Source organism: Aplysia californica, unplaced genomic scaffold, assembly GCF_000002075.1.
Source record: "Aplysia californica isolate F4 #8 unplaced genomic scaffold, AplCal3.0 scaffold00377, whole genome shotgun sequence".
NCBI lineage: Eukaryota > Metazoa > Mollusca > Gastropoda > Aplysiida > Aplysiidae > Aplysia > Aplysia californica.
The window spans coordinates 341,399-358,086 of NW_004797647.1; the positions used below are offsets into that span (position 1 = coordinate 341,399).

A 16,688-nucleotide genomic window follows, 5' to 3' on the forward strand; every position below is an offset into this window, starting at 1 on the left:
AAGAAGAAGAACAACAACAATAAGAAAAAGAAGAAGAAGAAGAAGAACAACAACAACAATAAGAAAAAGAAGAAGAAGAAGAAGAACAACAACAACAATAAGAAAAAGAAGAAGAAGAAGAAGAAGAAGAAGAACAACAACAATAAGAAAAAGAAGAAGAAGAAGAAGAAGAAGAACAACAACAATAAGAAAAAGAAGAAGAAGAAGAAGAAGAAGAACAACAACAATAAGAAAAAGAAGAAGAAGAAGAAGAACAACAACAACAATAAGAAAAAGAAGAAGAAGAAGAACAACAACAACAACAAGACAACACAGTAGAACAATCAATGTGAGATCTGCAACATAAACTTACTTGGACATCCTCGTGCTCAAAGAAATTCCCATAAATGAAACATCCTCGCTTCGAGGCGTGCCCATGGAGGTCTACGTAGACGGCAATGCCACTGGCGTGGGGTGGAATCTGCAGCAGCGCTGGGTCGCACAGGTGCGGAGCGTTCGTCCCATCCCCACCCTCGTTGCCCCCCGCGTCGCCCTCGTCCTCTGAACCTTCGTTGCCCAGTCTGTCCGTGAAGGTGTCATCGTCGTTGTCCGAGTCCAGTCCAAAACTTAGAGCACTGGAGAGAAATAAAAATAATAATAATGACAATAATAACATTACACTTTCATTTGTCCCAGAAGGGCACTTTGGTTTACAATGGCAAACATACATATGCATACATAAATACATAATTATAAATCTGAACATACATAAATACATGCATAAATACATACATAAATACACCATATTACACAAATACAGAACAGTTTACAACCATACCACAATGAGTCAAACAAGAGTCAAAGTAAAGTCAGAAAATTTATTTATACATACATCTAAGTCATGCTGATGTCAATATCAATTACCAAAGACAAATAAAATTTATTGAAGCAAAAGATTTGTAATAAACAATACGCACAATATAGGCAAGAGCGATAAATCTACACATCCTCTCTAGGATGTGTAGTCGATTACTCAATTAGTCACCATATCAGCTGACAACAATCAACTGCTGAGTGTAAGACCCTGCCACACACCATTTTGAAAAGTGGCGTATGATGGAGTCTCGGTACGCCATCAAAGGCATTTGTGTCACGACATGGTGGAATCAGGCGCTCGTCAGTCTTTGTGCTTGTGGAGTTATAGGTATCATCTTAAAGCCTTGTTCATTTGTCTTGCTTTGGATTAAAAAAAAAAAATCCATTTATCTTGCATACAAGTCGAGGTATTGATAATTGAAGGAGATAGGGGTCACCTGGTTTAAAAAGGTAAAATTTGCAAGAAAATGGCCACCAAAATTGTTATTTCCTTAGTTTGAGAGTCCATTTAAACTGATAATTTACATTTTTTGGGCCTTTAACCAATGTTTTTAAATAAAATCCATATAGAAATGGGTTCTTTAATGGACATAGAAGGTGTTGAGCCAAAAAAAAAAAATTAAAAAAAAAATTCCCAAACCTGCGGGAAAATGCCAGTTTCTTCATGTTCATTATTTTGACGAGCGCCTGATTTCACTACGATGCATCACATTTGTTTATTGTGTATCTTATTTACCAGTGATGCAGCAGTGGACTGATGTGGTGTGTGTTTAACAAATTGAGAAGGGCGCTGACAAAATGAGTTAATTCTCGGATTCAAGCTCTATGGAAATAGATACATCACGCTTACAGGTGATGTTTTTACAATTTATAAGTATGAAGTAATAAAAGGCATGTTATACTTTTAAAAAATGGCATCCATAGAATATATACCAATTTGACCAAAGAGTCGGTTTTTCGCCAATATCTCAATGTGTGGATTGCAAGAAGTCATACAACAATAATCAACCAACAATTGAACAGAAATACAGCTACGGGTCAACAAACATTCAAAATTGATACCCTCACGGTTTTCAGTTCGTGACTATTCCCATAAATCCCAAGGACTCATCAATACATATATATATATATATATATATATCTCTAGTACATATAAGAATACAGATCCATCCGCAATACCTGTTCTTATTGAGTTCCTCGGACATGTTCAGGGAGGACAGCTTGAGTCTGAGGTCCGAGTCCACCTGTCTGGGGTCACACTGGCCTCTCGCGTCGCTCTGAGCACCGCGCTCAAACAGGCTGATCTGTTGGGACAAAGAATTTCTTGTCCTGTTAGAATTTGCTTTTCTTTTAAATTCGTGGGAGTATGAAGTTAACAGAACTGTCCCAGTGGTTTTATGCACCCTGCATAATTTAGCAAAATTTGACAATTTTTTAACATAATTTCTGATTATTTTCCTGTATCATTCTTTGTTAAAATTAACAAAATCGCATAATTTCACATTTTGGGCTCAGTTTGCATAATTTCAGAATTTTTCTTGCATAAAACGACGGGGACAGACAGAATTTGCTAGCAAGTTGTCATCCAGTGATGGTAGTGGGAAAAAAGGCCATATTCCTAAAAACCAGTTGCTTTGCTGGTTGAAGAACTAGCAGTTCACTACCCGTGAGATCTTAGTTTTAAGTCAGGTTTTACGGCGCTCGCAACTCCATAAGGTCAAGGGGTGGATGTCAACAGAGGTGTCTAAACCAGTAATCAGGCTTACTCTGCTCACCTCTCTACCCTCAACAGCATTAAGTCTGCTTCGACTCTCAAGGCACCCCGGAAATAGCAGTTAACAAGAGAGTGACAAACATACAAAAGAAGTAGAGGAAAAATGACAACAGGAAGAGGAAAGAAGAAGCAGTAGTTCCCCCTATGTTGTTCCGGCACAGTATGAGCATGACATTGATGAATCAGCCCATTTACAATTCCACTGTGCATAAGAACATGTTAAAATCCCCCCCCTCCTCCCTTTGGGAATGGCTTAAGATACTTCAGTCAGTAGCACTGCCCTGAGGGGGGAGTGGGTCCTGAGATCTTGCAGGGTAATGGAAAGAAGAAGAAGACAAAAGAGCGATAGTAAAACGAAAGACAAAATTATAGGTACAACATATGACTGAATTTGTTGGGATGCAAAAATTTATGTAACTTTTAAATTCGTGAAGTATGAAGTAAATAGTAGTAGGATAGCAAAGAGTCATCCAGTGATAGTGTAAGGAAAGACAACAAAACAGGTATTATAGAGCACATGAGCATGTTAAAAAAAATAATCAGAGAGCACTGATGTCATCGGAGTACTTGGCTGGTCTGCAAACATTGATAACTTTGTGACAAAATAAAGAGATTTTGACAAATGTAGGAGAAGTGAGCACTGGCAGAGGTACTTACTAAGCTACTCCCTGTTGATGAGCCATGCTGTGCGGCATTTGTTGTCGTGGTAACGTGGTCACCCTCGTCAAGGTCGGCAAGGTCAAGAGGCTCTACAGAAGCTGGCTTGTGATGGACGGGGTGGTTGGCTCCTGGTGGGGTGGGGTACGACATGTTGCCCAGCCAGGGACTTGGAGCAGGACTCACGGACAATATACGAGGGGACGGCGGCTTTGTGGCCTCTTGAACTTCTTGGGTAACTTCAAGATGGTTCTGGGAATGATGGTGATGCTGGTGGTGGTGATGCTTGTTCTGAGACTCTGCCTGGTGGTGATGATGGCGGTGATGATGATGATGGTGATGATGGTGATGGTGATGGGAGTGTTCAGGGTGATTATGCTGAGTTTGTGGCTTATCTAGATCCTTCTCGACTGGGATTTCCCTGGGAGATTTTGTTGGTTTGCTCTCTGAGAGAGGAGCAAGGGTCTGATTATTATTGTTGGTAATGGCGGTTTCTTCTGGTCGATGTGGGCGAGGGCTGCGGTGAGAGTGAGGATGAGGGTGATGACGCTGAGATTGCTGGTCCTCGAGCCGGGCTGTCGGCGAAAGCTGTTTGTCTCCCTCTTCGTGAGATTTTCTCGCTGACAGCGGAGGAAGGTGGTGATTGGGAGGGTGGGGCGGGTTACCCCAGGTGGAAGACATGTTGCCAGCGTGCTCCGAGAAGACAATTTCCGCGGTGCCGCCCTTGGCGCTCACCAGCTGCTGCTGGCGTAGACTGAGGCCGACCAGGTCTTGGGAGCCCACGGGAGTGTCAAGGTCACTGCTGCGTTGGTCGTCGTGATGTCCGAGCACCGACGGAGCTGCCAGAGTGTACGTCCGCTGTGTGCCGCTGTCCTCGTCTTCGCCCGTTGGCGCGGCAATCTCAGGGGTGGTTATGACTTGGTGCAGCTCACTGGGTGCGGGAACCACTGTGCCGCCGGGAAAAGTAATCCGCACGTTGTTGACCCCGGCCTCCAGCTGATCCCTTTCCTGAATGTGATGGAAAACCAGCATGCTCTTCGCCGCGTAGATCGACGGGTGGGTCATCGGATTGGGATCCAGGTACACTCGGTTCAAGTTCACCCCGCGCGGGTCGGTGCGGTAGTGACCTCTCTGGACCCCGTCTGGGTTGAGCATCGGGATGAGCTTGAACACAAACTGACGACGGAGCTGGCGGGCCCGTGGGTCGTCTTCACGCAGCAGGAAGTCCAGGAAACCATTGAAGACAAAACTGGCTGGAGTCTCACCAGGATGCACGCGACTGCTCAGAACAAACACCTGAAACAGGGAGGGGGGGGGGAGGGGACTTTTATCAAAGTCAAGTGTAATGAATCTAACCAACCCATAACCAAATGGGAAAAAAAAAATAATGAATCATAAATAAAAACCATGCAGCTTTAAGTGTGTCTGTCTGAGGATTGAGAGGAAAAAAGGAGAGAACAGACCATGGAAAGAATGATAGAAATAGTAAAAGTAGCAGCTCTACACCCTCACTGACACAATTTAGATCACTTAGGAGGCCGACTGCTTCATCTCTGCTTGTCAGGGCTACTCTGAGCAGAGAGTGACAAAACGTCCCAACAGACAGACAGAGGTACTTGATTAAAAAAACAAACAAACACGACTTGAATTCATTTTTCTGAGTGCACCAGAAAAATGCGTAACTGCTACACTACAGATGCCTGTGCAAGAGAAACTGAGAAGTGATGAGAGTCATCTACCAGAAGAGGGATAGGATTCCATAACACCATTTGACTTTCTATTTTACATGTCAACACGTTGTATTTCTTATACAAGGATATATTGCTGTATCACTACTGAAATTCATAAAAGCTTGCCGCAATAAAAGAAACTCAAGAGAAGGGCATTGATGTATAGTTTTCTCTTATTCTACTGGAGAAGAAGACTATTAACCCTAGCCGCACGCCCTGGGGTTATTTAGTACCCCCGGGGTTGTATTCTTCACATTTTAGAATACTTCTTGTACGACGATCTATTTGAAACTTTCAGTATTTCTCAAAAAATCATTTTAACAGACTACTATGCAAAGCGTATGGATTGGAATAACGAGTAAATTTCCTCTTTGGAAAGTGGTAGCACACAGTTCCCCACGTTGTATGGATATGATAGTAAAACATGACGTTCGGATAGGGTTAATATTCTTTGAGTCTTTCCCCCACCAACATCAGAAAATTCCACATCCAAATAGCAGTACTTTCAGATCAAATAAACTCAGGGCTTGACAAGCAAAGGGTTTTCCTACTTGCTAAGTTGGAAATCAAATCAGAAGCACATTTAAGTCAAATAATTTTTTTCACATTTCAAATTTTTGTACATAAAAGCACGTTTATTCCTGAAATGGTTGACAAGAAGCAGTCTTCAATCTCTTCCCCAAGAAGTCACCATGCCTTTCCCAATATTTGAGAAACAATGAATCTAAAGCGTGGCAGAATATATCTTTGTTCTGTTCGTCCCGCGATTTATCACCAAATCAAGTACATTTTACTGTTTAAATCTCAAAAATTTTATTTCCAGATTAGAAGAGCAACACCATAGAACATTTCGACTGCATAGTGTAGGGTTTGCCATTCGCTATTTTGATAATAATAATAATAATATATAACATTTATTTAGCGCTTTTTGAAAAAAGTAGCTCAAGGCGCTTTACATTGGAATACCCATTTTAAAAGTTTTTGAAAAGTTCACTGTGACAAGGGTCTTATACTGAGCAGTTGATGTAAGCTTGTAAATTAAGAAAAGAATACACGAGAACGTTTCTTCACCCGCTTCCCCTTGAATCGCTTGCACCGCGATTTGTTTGTGTCCGGGAAGAGATTCTTATCAAAGCGAGGCTCCTCCTGGTCGGTGAGTCCGTGGCACGAGGAGATGGTGATCAGGTCAACGCGCAGCTTGTCAAGCGTCTCACACAGAAGCTCTCGGTGGTAGTACAAGTTCTCACTGTGACTGGACACAACAAAACCACGCACAAATAGTGTTCATGATAGGATAGTGGTAGGTTGAGATGGGGAGGGTGTGTGTGTGTGTGTGTGTGTGTGAGTGTGTGTGTGTGTGTTTGTGTGTGTGTGTGTGTGAGTGTGTTTGTGTGTATGTGTGTGATAAAATCATGCAATTTAAAGTACGATTGAACCTGCTCTAATGGCCACCTGACCGAGACAATCACACCTACAAAGTAACCCCCCCCCCCCTCCCCCGGCACGTTTTTTTCTATACTACAAAGACACTGTCTAAGATGATCTCTTTTCTCTTTGAGTATGCAATGTTATTTCTAATTTAATTTGGAGTCAGCAACGTGCTCTTGAAATGTGTTCAACACTGATTTCTGGCAATGAGGATGATGGGGAGTGAGAACAAAAATAGGGCTGTTCAATAAAGCACAGCACATATCTCAAAGGTATCTTTTTTAGGATTCATTCTTGTAGCTTACAACTTATAAAGGCTTTAAAGAAATATTTAAAATGCACATATCTACATTCACATAATCTTCACAGGTGATACAAGGAATTGCATTAACATTGACATTTCGCTACCTCAGAATTTCAAAGTTCTATCTGCTCAAGACCTAGTTTTGAGAAATCTGACGTCAAAATTTTGTTGTTTCACAATATACAAGCTTTTTTTAAAAAAACGCAATCCTTTGAATATCTTGATAATGACTCCGAATATTCTTATAATTTTGATAGAGCAGAAAGAGCATTTTGTTTCTGATCTAATGGTCTCCGTAACTCAAAACAGCCAAAAATGTCAGATAAACTTTGTAATTCTGAAGAAGCGATTTGGTGATCAGCAGATAAAAGACATTACGATGATATTTTCAGTGTGGGCTCAATAAACACTTACGTCTTTGATGTATAGGAAGAACAAGCAAAAAACTTTTTGTCCAAGGCCTCCAGCCTGTCCTGACTCTCCGTGTAGGACCACGGAAAGCAAAAAGCAAAGTACACAGTTCCTCCTCGTAAGTCAGGAAAACGGTACGTGAAGGACAAGATGAATTGCCCATCCACAGTCTGTTGAAAGGAAAAAGGTGTATGTTATTACGTATATATTATAAGGGCAAAATAAGAAACTGCATGGATTGAAGAAGAGCCTTCAATTGCCTACATCTAGACCAAAAAGGGAAATGCAGAAGACAGAAAAAAGACAAGTGTTTTAATAAATAATTTACCAATATAATGGACTACAATAAACACAAAAATTATTTTCGAATCAACTTGAATTGATTGTTAAGCTATATACATATCTAAATCATTCACGTCTGAAAAAAAAAATCCCTTTAAGTGCTACTTTAGCTTAAATAAACTTTAAAAAAATATTCAAAACATGCTAAATGAGCTATGCACCTCATATGATGGCCTGTCTCTGATCCTCTCCCATTTGGGTTTGCCAGGCAGGACTCGCACAAACGGTGACAGTCCTTGGCTGTAGAGCTTGCCCTGGCGGTTCATGTTCTGGATGTTGATCTTGATCAACTTGTTGCTGCTCCAACCACGGATGCCAAAGTAGAACCATGACCTTGAGAAGGGGATAACGAATTGGAAGAGAAAAAAAAAGTAGGAGAACCTTGACCGATAAGAATCTTAACAACTAACCAGAACCTTGACTCACAAAGAAATTTAATTCAGATCTAGAGGACATTGTGTCGTGACAATAAGAAAGAAGGTCATTTCTCTTTCCTCTTTTTCTGTACAAGATTGATCACCAGCCACTGCGATAGACATTTTGATGTGGCACAACGCGCTGGAATCAGGCGCTCGTCAATTTTTACACATTTGGAGTTATTGGTATCATCTTAAAGTGGTTTTTTTTGTCTAACTATTGAGGAAAAAAATACCCATCTAACTTGAAAAGAGCTCGAGATATTTACGAGTAAAGGGGGTGGGGTAGCCTGGTTTCAGAGGAAAAATTAGTGAGAAAATGGCGGCCAAAGTCTGGTCGCTTCCAAAGCTTGAGAGTCTTTGGGAACAGCAAACTGACATTTTTTGCACCTTTAACCAACGCTTTTCAGTAAAATCCATGCAGAAATGTGTTTTTAAATGGGCATAGAAGGTATTGAGCCCCCCAAAAAAAGAAAGTTAAAAAAAAAACTTGCCGTACAGCCAGAAAAATAAGGTTTCCTTAATTACATCATTTTGACAAGCGCCTGATTTCACCACACTGCCTCACATATGTTCTTTTGTCAGAACATCCTTGGTATATCACAGGTGTATATGTATTTGAAAGGACCGGTATTCATAAACATGTTATTGTGTTAGCTGTTAAAGTTGAAATTTTATTATATTGTGAAGCAACTAGAACCACCACAAAGTGGCTACTGTAGAAAAGATCTATATTATTATCATCACCTTAAACTGTATATTCAATGTTACAAATTATAATCATAGCAAGGGATCTTAATCAAGCAACACCCTCCCCATCACTTTTTTTCCCTCTTCCTCAGACAAATAAGGAAAATCAAACTAACAGAATATACTCAACACAATTCACTTAACAGATTACACCCTAACTCGCCCGCGAATTTCCTTACGTGCTCCACCATGACTCGCTCGGAAGTGCCCACGCCGACCTAGCGTCTTTAGAAACGAAGTCTCGCCTTGACGAGACTCTGTGGCCGAGATTTTGATTTGCGTAGTTATTGCAAAATGTTTCTTCTTCCGTTTGATACTGCAACAAAATTTTTGGGGCCAGTAGTTTTAGTATTAGGGTAAATTTTTACGTATGCACCCAAACACAGATGCATTGATTTGAGGGCTAAACTGCCATAATTTTTGCTGTAGAACACACGTATGGCCACTAAAACCCTTGCAAATCGATTGTTTTGAAGCAAATATATCAATCCTAATTGTCAAAACATTAAATCATTGTGAAATGCGGCGGGGGTGCATTTTCAAACATCAATAACTCAACAACTATTGATTTGCAGGGAAAATGAAGGTAATTTTCGTGTTCAGCATGCAAAAGACTACTAGAAAAAAAGTATATAAAATGTGTTGGCCTACATAAGACGGGTGCATGAGTAAAACCCCCCACAATATTAGAGATCACGTTTCCGACACTTCGAAGGTGTCTCGACTTGTTGAAAAGTTACACAACTGAGTTTGAAAAAGGAAATAACGATGGCTTTGAGCAAAAACAAACATATGACTAATCAGATGAATAAGATTTTGATGAAAACGTAAGAAAAGTTTGGGACGATTCAGATTGGTCAGATGTAGAATTGTAGAATTTAAATCTAGGGTCCGACCGCGAGGCTGAGAGTGAGAGAGAGGGGTCAGACACCCAAATAGATCTAAAGTTAGAACATTTCCAACAGTTTGTGCATACATAAATTTATATTTTTCTGAAGCCACATTCATTTTTCTTTTTAACTTTTATTTTTTCAGGACTTTTGGTATTTGTTTAGTATTTTTTAAATGTGTTCACGGGAGATGGTTACTTCCCCTAGCTTATGATCTAGGAATGGACTTCCCGTCCAGACCCTCTGGGTGTAACTCGTTAAAGACAAAAAACGGAGGAAAAGTTACATTAAGCCTACCTGTTCGGGTTCTCGAATTCCGTTCCAGCACAATCAGGATTTGTCCAGACGTTAAACTCACTGTCAGGTCTTGGTTCTACAGTGGAGTAGTAATTGTTCCCATCTGCAAAAAACCCCAACAAAACCCATCATATCTTGGAAGATTTTGTTTTAATGAATTTTAAAGTCTCTTACAATGAAATTCACCTCTGCTCTGAAGCAATGAATCTCCTCGGAGAAAATGCTTTTTAAATTGGTCTATGAATAAGTGCATGTTAATGAAGTGCAACTGGATGAAGATGAAGGCAGCTTACCAAAGAAACATCTACTGCCATTGTTAATGACCAAGACAAAAATTTCTCCCGGTGAGATGAATAAAGATTGTCATTGTCAAATAATTGTGATGGAATAATCTCCCTGAGCAGAAGGCAAAAATGGGTATATAATATATAGAAACAAGTTTAAAGAGATTTCAGCCAATCTTTTTCTGTCATACTTACTTGTTCCATTGTCAGAATCCTCATCCTCTCTTGCGACTTTTTCCACTCGTGCTAAATTCCCCGAGTCAAACTTGGAAGTGAATAGCAGGCCTCCAATCCTGGCTTCCATTTTGCCAGGTATGTCCCTGTTCACAGGCAGAGCAAAGCAAAATATTTTTCATAGGCTGCAAAATCTGACAGCAGTCAAGGCTGTTCATATTGATACATAAAGTATTTTTAAAAAAGTCCATTCATGTATTGTCCTCAGGTGCGAAGATGGATCACCTGTAGTTTTTGCGCTCTTTGTAAATTGCCTTCCCGTTCCATTGGCAGCCATTTTGAAACTGATAGAAGATCTAATTTGCAAAGTAAACGTGAAGATTTGTTTTTTTAAATTATTATTTTTGTCAGGGGCAGCCCCCCCTGAAAACCCCCACTAACAGGGGGGAAAGCCCCACTCAAACCCCCCACTAGCCCCCCTGAAAACCCCCACTGTTATGGCTAGTGAGCATTAATAGGCCCACACATGTAAACACAGTGGGTCCAACAAAGTTCAATCCAGCCAAAATACATGTTTAATACAAAAAAACGCAGAAAAATATTACTGGCTAATGTGGTAGGGTTCACTTAGCCTACAAGGCCACTTTTGTCCTTGCAATCACTTGTTTCAAGTAAACAAACGGGAAGGTAATTTCCAAAGAGCCCCGTTTTCTGAAAAGTATGAAAAACTGTTAACAGTGACTCCAGAGACTGAGTTGGGAACGCACACTCTAAGCAGGAGGTTGAGGCAGAGGAGGCAAAGATGAAAAATAAAAGTTGGTCCAAAAAGCGAAAGCACAGCAGACTAAGTTCAGAAAATTAAAAAAATGTTCCTAAACCTTTTTAGTCAGTTTGTGTGTTAGGAGATTGCTGTGTGTTGTTGTTTCCATTACTTGACAAAGAATTGTAAGGCACACTTGATATAGGTAATATTAATTATTAAGTCTTTAACTCTTCAGACTTAAGTTTGTCTGAACCAGACGATAGCGGTTATAAACTTAGGGCACGTTTAAGTTGAACAAACTAATACCACTAATAGACTAATATAGATAAAGAAAAAGGTGACCGCAGATCAGCACGGCAGATCAGAAAAGAAAAACCGTAAGCTTAAGACACCTGCTTATTCACGTTCCATTAGACGGTTCAACCTTGTATCAACTCGTCTGTCACTGAGTCCACCATGGACAATAAAGAAAAAAGCTCAACCGTCCCTTGCGCATGACTGGAGTGTTGATTGTACCAGGGCATATCAGTGCATGTCCGACATTTTGTAAACTATGATGGTTGCTGTCCATGTGACCTAATACGAGCTGCTCATTGGTTTAATCTTACAGTTACAGCTCGTAGAAAGTCGTTTTCGCTGCGGTTCGCGATGATAAGTTACAGGGTAGCTGAAAATTGCACAGGTTTTTAATCCTATTGTCAACAAGTTCAAAGGAATTTTTCAAAACCTGTTCGAAAATTGTGCAGGTATTTTCGGTATCGAGTATTTCTTAGGTTGAGCAGGTATTCGACATGGTACCAACTTGAAATTGTATAAGTAGGCCTCTTGTATAGGTTTAAATAATAGACCTCTTCAGTTAGCCAAATTATCAAGAGTGTTATTTCATTTCATTGTATAATATATTATTATATTATATATTCTTTTTTTTTTTTCGTCTTTTCCTCATAGCAGCGTATAACCTGCTCAGTTTTCCGTCCCCCATGTTACACTGTTGAGTGAGCTATGATAATAATAATTACTTTTTAGTTATTATTATTTTTAAATTAAAAAAAAACCTTTTCTGTCATCTTATACCGCAAGGCGTGGAGGGATATATAAATGTCGGACGTGGGCAAGGTGTGCTGCTTTTTGGATCGTCACATTGTGAGTTTGGAGGGTCTTTGATTCAATCGATCCACCTTTTCCTTGGTCACCCTTTTGCCTTGGAGCTAACTTAAATGGGACCCATCGAATCGCATGTTGTAAGCCTTTATGAAGGTCCGGTGTTTTTGCACAATTCGTATAACTACAGTGGAAACCATATATACCAGACCCGGTAATAATAACAGGGATCAGTTAAAGACAGGGATTTTTGAAAAACTCGTTTTTTTCTATTCTTTGTCCCTATTAAAGCTATGGGCAATAACAAGAGAGACAGAGAGAGAGAGAGAGAGAGAGAGAGAGAGAGAGAGAGAGAGAGAGAGAGAGAGAGAGAGAGAGAGAGAGAGAGAGAGAGAGAGAGAGAGAGAAAGAGTAACGCAGTACGTGATGGAGCAAGGCCACGCAAGCCAAGCCACTGCAAGCACACGCAGAGGGAAAAGCGAGAGAGGGCTGCGGTGTGCTGCAGACTTCGATCCAGCCCTAAGCCTTGCTACACTTACGCGTGCCTGCTCGTGAGTGCGTGTGACAAGCGGAACTATCCATGAATAAATACAGCTGGATTAGTCCTCAAATGCTTACTTCCCTTGCATTTTTGATTTAACAGGGATCTGCCATAACAGGACTTTTTCTCTGGTCCCAAAATCCCTGTTATATCAGGTTTCCACTATATTCCAAACCAGTTATTTGTTGTCACTCTAAGTATTTCGTGCTCGATTCGACGCCCATTTGTTGTCTAATGTCTTTGTTTCTTTGTTTGTCTCTTCTCGTAATGTTAAAACATTTTTCTATAAATATTTAATTTCGCACGTTGTTACATTATTAGTTTTCTGCACTTTGTAGGGGGTCCTGGTTCGGCGATGATAGCAGAGAGTTGGCATGAAGATTGATCTGATGAATTGTCTTTTTTTTCTCCATTGGTCATGGCATGTTATTGATTGGTCAAGTTGTCTCCGCCAAAGACGGCTTCCAAGCATTTCTGCCGATCGGGCATAACAATACTACGTGTACCCAACTGCAACCGGATTCGACATTATTATACCGGGAAAGAATACTGCGTAGTCAAACAGAGTTCAACACCTGAAAACCCAGCCCACGACTGTGTTTTTAACACTTGTTCGGATATTAAATAAAAAAGAAAGGCACAAAAACAGCGATAAAATTATTAAACCCTTTGGAGACTGATTTCTTGGGAATTTCGAAACTATGACATTTCCAGAAAAAGATCCGACACAGCGATTGATTCTTTACCACTATACCTCCTTCCGTGGCACTTCGCTACGGCAAAAATGAAATTAGACCTGGCCATGCATAATAGGCCTTAATCGTGCTCAGACACAAAAACATTGAAAATAAAAGAACCCAAAACCAACAACAAACAAACAAAGAAACAACAACAACCCAACTCTCCAAATAATACCCCAAACGCAGGGAAAATCTTCACATATTGTGTCTTTACATCGGACTCTGCTGTAGGCGCCGCTGCCTCATCCACAAACAGCACACCATAACGGAGGGAGGCTCCATCTCGAGGCCTCCATTTTTTCTATAGAGGTTACTGCCAATGATATGGCTTTGGTGGACTTTCTAAACAATTCTCCTATTATCTTTTCTCATTTTGCCGGATTCTCTGTCTTACCTCTCTTCACTCCCCAATTTAATACTTGGTCCAATAGTACGATCACAGTAAATGATTCATTCCTTGGCCGACCGGGGATATCATAAAGTGTTTGCGTGGCTACCTACCCATGTGGGAATCTGAGGAAACGATCAGGTCAATGTTCTGGCGAAGGAATCCAAGTCCCTCTTGTTGGGATCAACGGAGATAACACCCTTTGGCAGACATATTTTGTAAGTACAGTCAAACCTGTGTAAGACGGCCACCCATTGTCAAGGAGAAAAGTGGCCGTATAAGACAAGTAGCCGTCTTAGGCAGGACTGATAACGATGAAGAAAACGAACCATTCCCATCTGAGGTCCCATTCGAAAGTAGCCGTATTGTTGTTGTTTTTGTCATTGTTGTTGTTGGTGGTGGTGGTTTGTATTTTGTTTGTAATTTTTATTTTGTTGCTGATTTTGCAAGGGTGACAATAAAATGTATCAGACGAACACATGGGTCGCCACCACTCGGAGAACGAGCGACGCTTCTGTCACAAAAAGTTCATGTTGACGTCCTTTGTTACTTTGTTACAGACTGGGTAAACAGTGACCACTCATCTCACTTACGATTTGTGTATGAATTTTGGGCGGGGCTTATGGGTGATGAGGGATCACACGCTTACCTCACCAGCAGCTGAAAATTGGTAGCTATTGGTCAACAGTGGGAGGGGCCTACGCAACATGATCGGTTGGAAGGACTACCTAGCAACAACGACAGGAGATTGAATTATGACGGCTCGCCCACAACGTCAGGGGACAATGCACAATTTATGACAAAATGTAATGGAGTCACTAAGGTGGCCGTCTAAGACAGGTGTTATTGTTTAGTGTGATAGGGGTTGTGTGTTAAAATATGGTGGCTGCGGCCGCGTTGGACAGGTGCCCGTTTTACACAGTTAAATTTATTTTAAAAAACGCAAGGGGGGAAATGTACAGGTGGCCGTCTTATAGAGCTGGCCGTCTTATACGGGGTGCCCGCTACGGCTGGATCGGGCCGATCGCCCGACTCGATCGCCTGAAACTAAAAACAAACACGTTTGTTTTTGAGGCGATCGAGGGGGGCAATCGGCCCGATCGGCCGATCTCAGCCGTAGTGGGCACCCCGTATTATAGAGGTGGCCGTCAGGGCAGGTTTGACTGTACATGTAAGGCCAAAAGCTATACCTCCAGTCTGTAGGAGGAACAGCGGAGAGAACAGGTTACATAATACCCCACAATGCCCAAATCAGGTCCATGATATCTTCGGGTGTCTCGAGCGAGAAGAGCACGCATTGGACAAACTTCCCTGACGCATAGATATCTCCTACAGGGAGATGAAAAGCTTTTTTGTATCGGATGCGATACGGATTTTAATTTTACAACCAGGCAGATCCTGATAGAATGTCATCGTCGACACATTATGGTGGGAGGGGTGGGTGAGAGCCCTCTGGCCACACTAAATGCCTACATATTCACGCTGAAATTCGCATCGTGATCCGTATTTATTATGGATCATCAGTGCTTTTGATAATATGTGACAGAGAAATATTTGAGAGTTAGATCTAGATCTAGGTGAGGCTGTATTTATTCGTAATTGCTACAATTCTTCTTTTTAAACTGACAGATTGATGCATGCGAGATGTGTTCCCAATATACTTTACTGCATCTGGAATGTGTATTTCTAACTGACCAACTCTTTCACGCTCACAGTAATGTAATTAAGAGTTTGTTTTCGAAAAAATAAGCCTCTTGTGGCGATTCGAACCTATCGATTTGAAGCTCGGGTAAGCTTTCTGTTTTCTTTCATAACCTTCAGGACACCCTACACGGTCCTCTTTTTTTTTTTGCCACATCAGAAGAAATTCTGTTTAATCCTTTGATCGTCGTTTCATCATGTGTTACGTTCCTTTACCGAAGCTTTTCCTGTAAAAAGCACTCTACACCCGGGGCGGTGCCACTGACTGAAGTGTCTTTAGGCCATTCCCAAAGGGGGGGGGGGGGGGGGGCATTTCTCGTTCTAATGCACAGTAGAATTGTAAATGGGCTGATCCAACAAAGTCATGCTCATAACTGTGCCTGAACTACAACAGGGAACTGTTGCCTTTTCTTCCCTAATCCTTACTATCGTCATTTCCCTCTACTTCTTTTGTATGTTTGCCACACTCTTGTGACCAGCCATTTCCGGGGTGCCTTGATAGTCGAAGCAGACTTTGTGCTGCTGAAGCTAGAGAGGTGAGCAGAGTAAGTCTGATTCCCTGTAAGGACTTCTCTGTTGACATCCACCCCTTGGCGCTCATATGACCTTATGCAGTTGCGAGCGCCGTAAAACCTCTACTAAAACTAAAACTAAAACTAAAATGCACTCAGGCATTATTGAAATTTGCTCAAAGAAGCAGGACAACAAAGTCTACTTCATCATTTCACCATACATTTTATTCACAGTTTCTTCCTCACAGTACAGTATTACATAAGCCAGAAAAAATAAGACTAAAACAAGTTCACATGGCAGAAGATGCGATTATAACATGAATAGACACAACAGTTATAATTTAATTTGACGATTGTTTCAGAGTTTCTTCATAATTTTTATTTTACACAGCCATCTAATAAAATATATTCTGTACATCACAGAAAAAAATAAATAAAGGGAAAGCAAAATCAAATCACAGCCTTTCATTTATCAAGTAGACTTACTGAGTACAATAACCTTTGTTGGACTTTTGTATTTGTGTTTATTTGAATTTTGTTTAATAGGCTACTGGTGCGTAACAAGATTCAATACCTTACTTAGTGAATTGTGAATTAAGAGACTTGATTTTCTTTTCTGGTAGTTAGAAT

At 40.8% G+C, this 16,688-nt stretch overlaps 1 protein-coding gene across 1 annotated transcript in view; it reads right to left on the reverse strand.

Annotated features, from left to right (window-relative positions):
• Window positions 1–11,608, reverse strand: part of LOC101851284 (cytosolic carboxypeptidase-like protein 5) — a gene marked incomplete in the record, with an annotated part of 36,643 nt that extends 25,035 nt beyond the window's left edge. The window contains 8 exon segments of the mRNA XM_035971106.1: window positions 353–614; window positions 2,035–2,159; window positions 3,287–4,582; window positions 6,088–6,268; window positions 7,163–7,329; window positions 7,663–7,834; window positions 9,855–9,957; window positions 10,334–11,608. Coding sequence (XP_035826999.1) covers window positions 353–614; window positions 2,035–2,159; window positions 3,287–4,582; window positions 6,088–6,268; window positions 7,163–7,329; window positions 7,663–7,834; window positions 9,855–9,957; window positions 10,334–10,442 — 2,415 coding nt within the window.
• Between the last annotated feature and the right edge of the window lie 5,080 nt (window positions 11,609–16,688).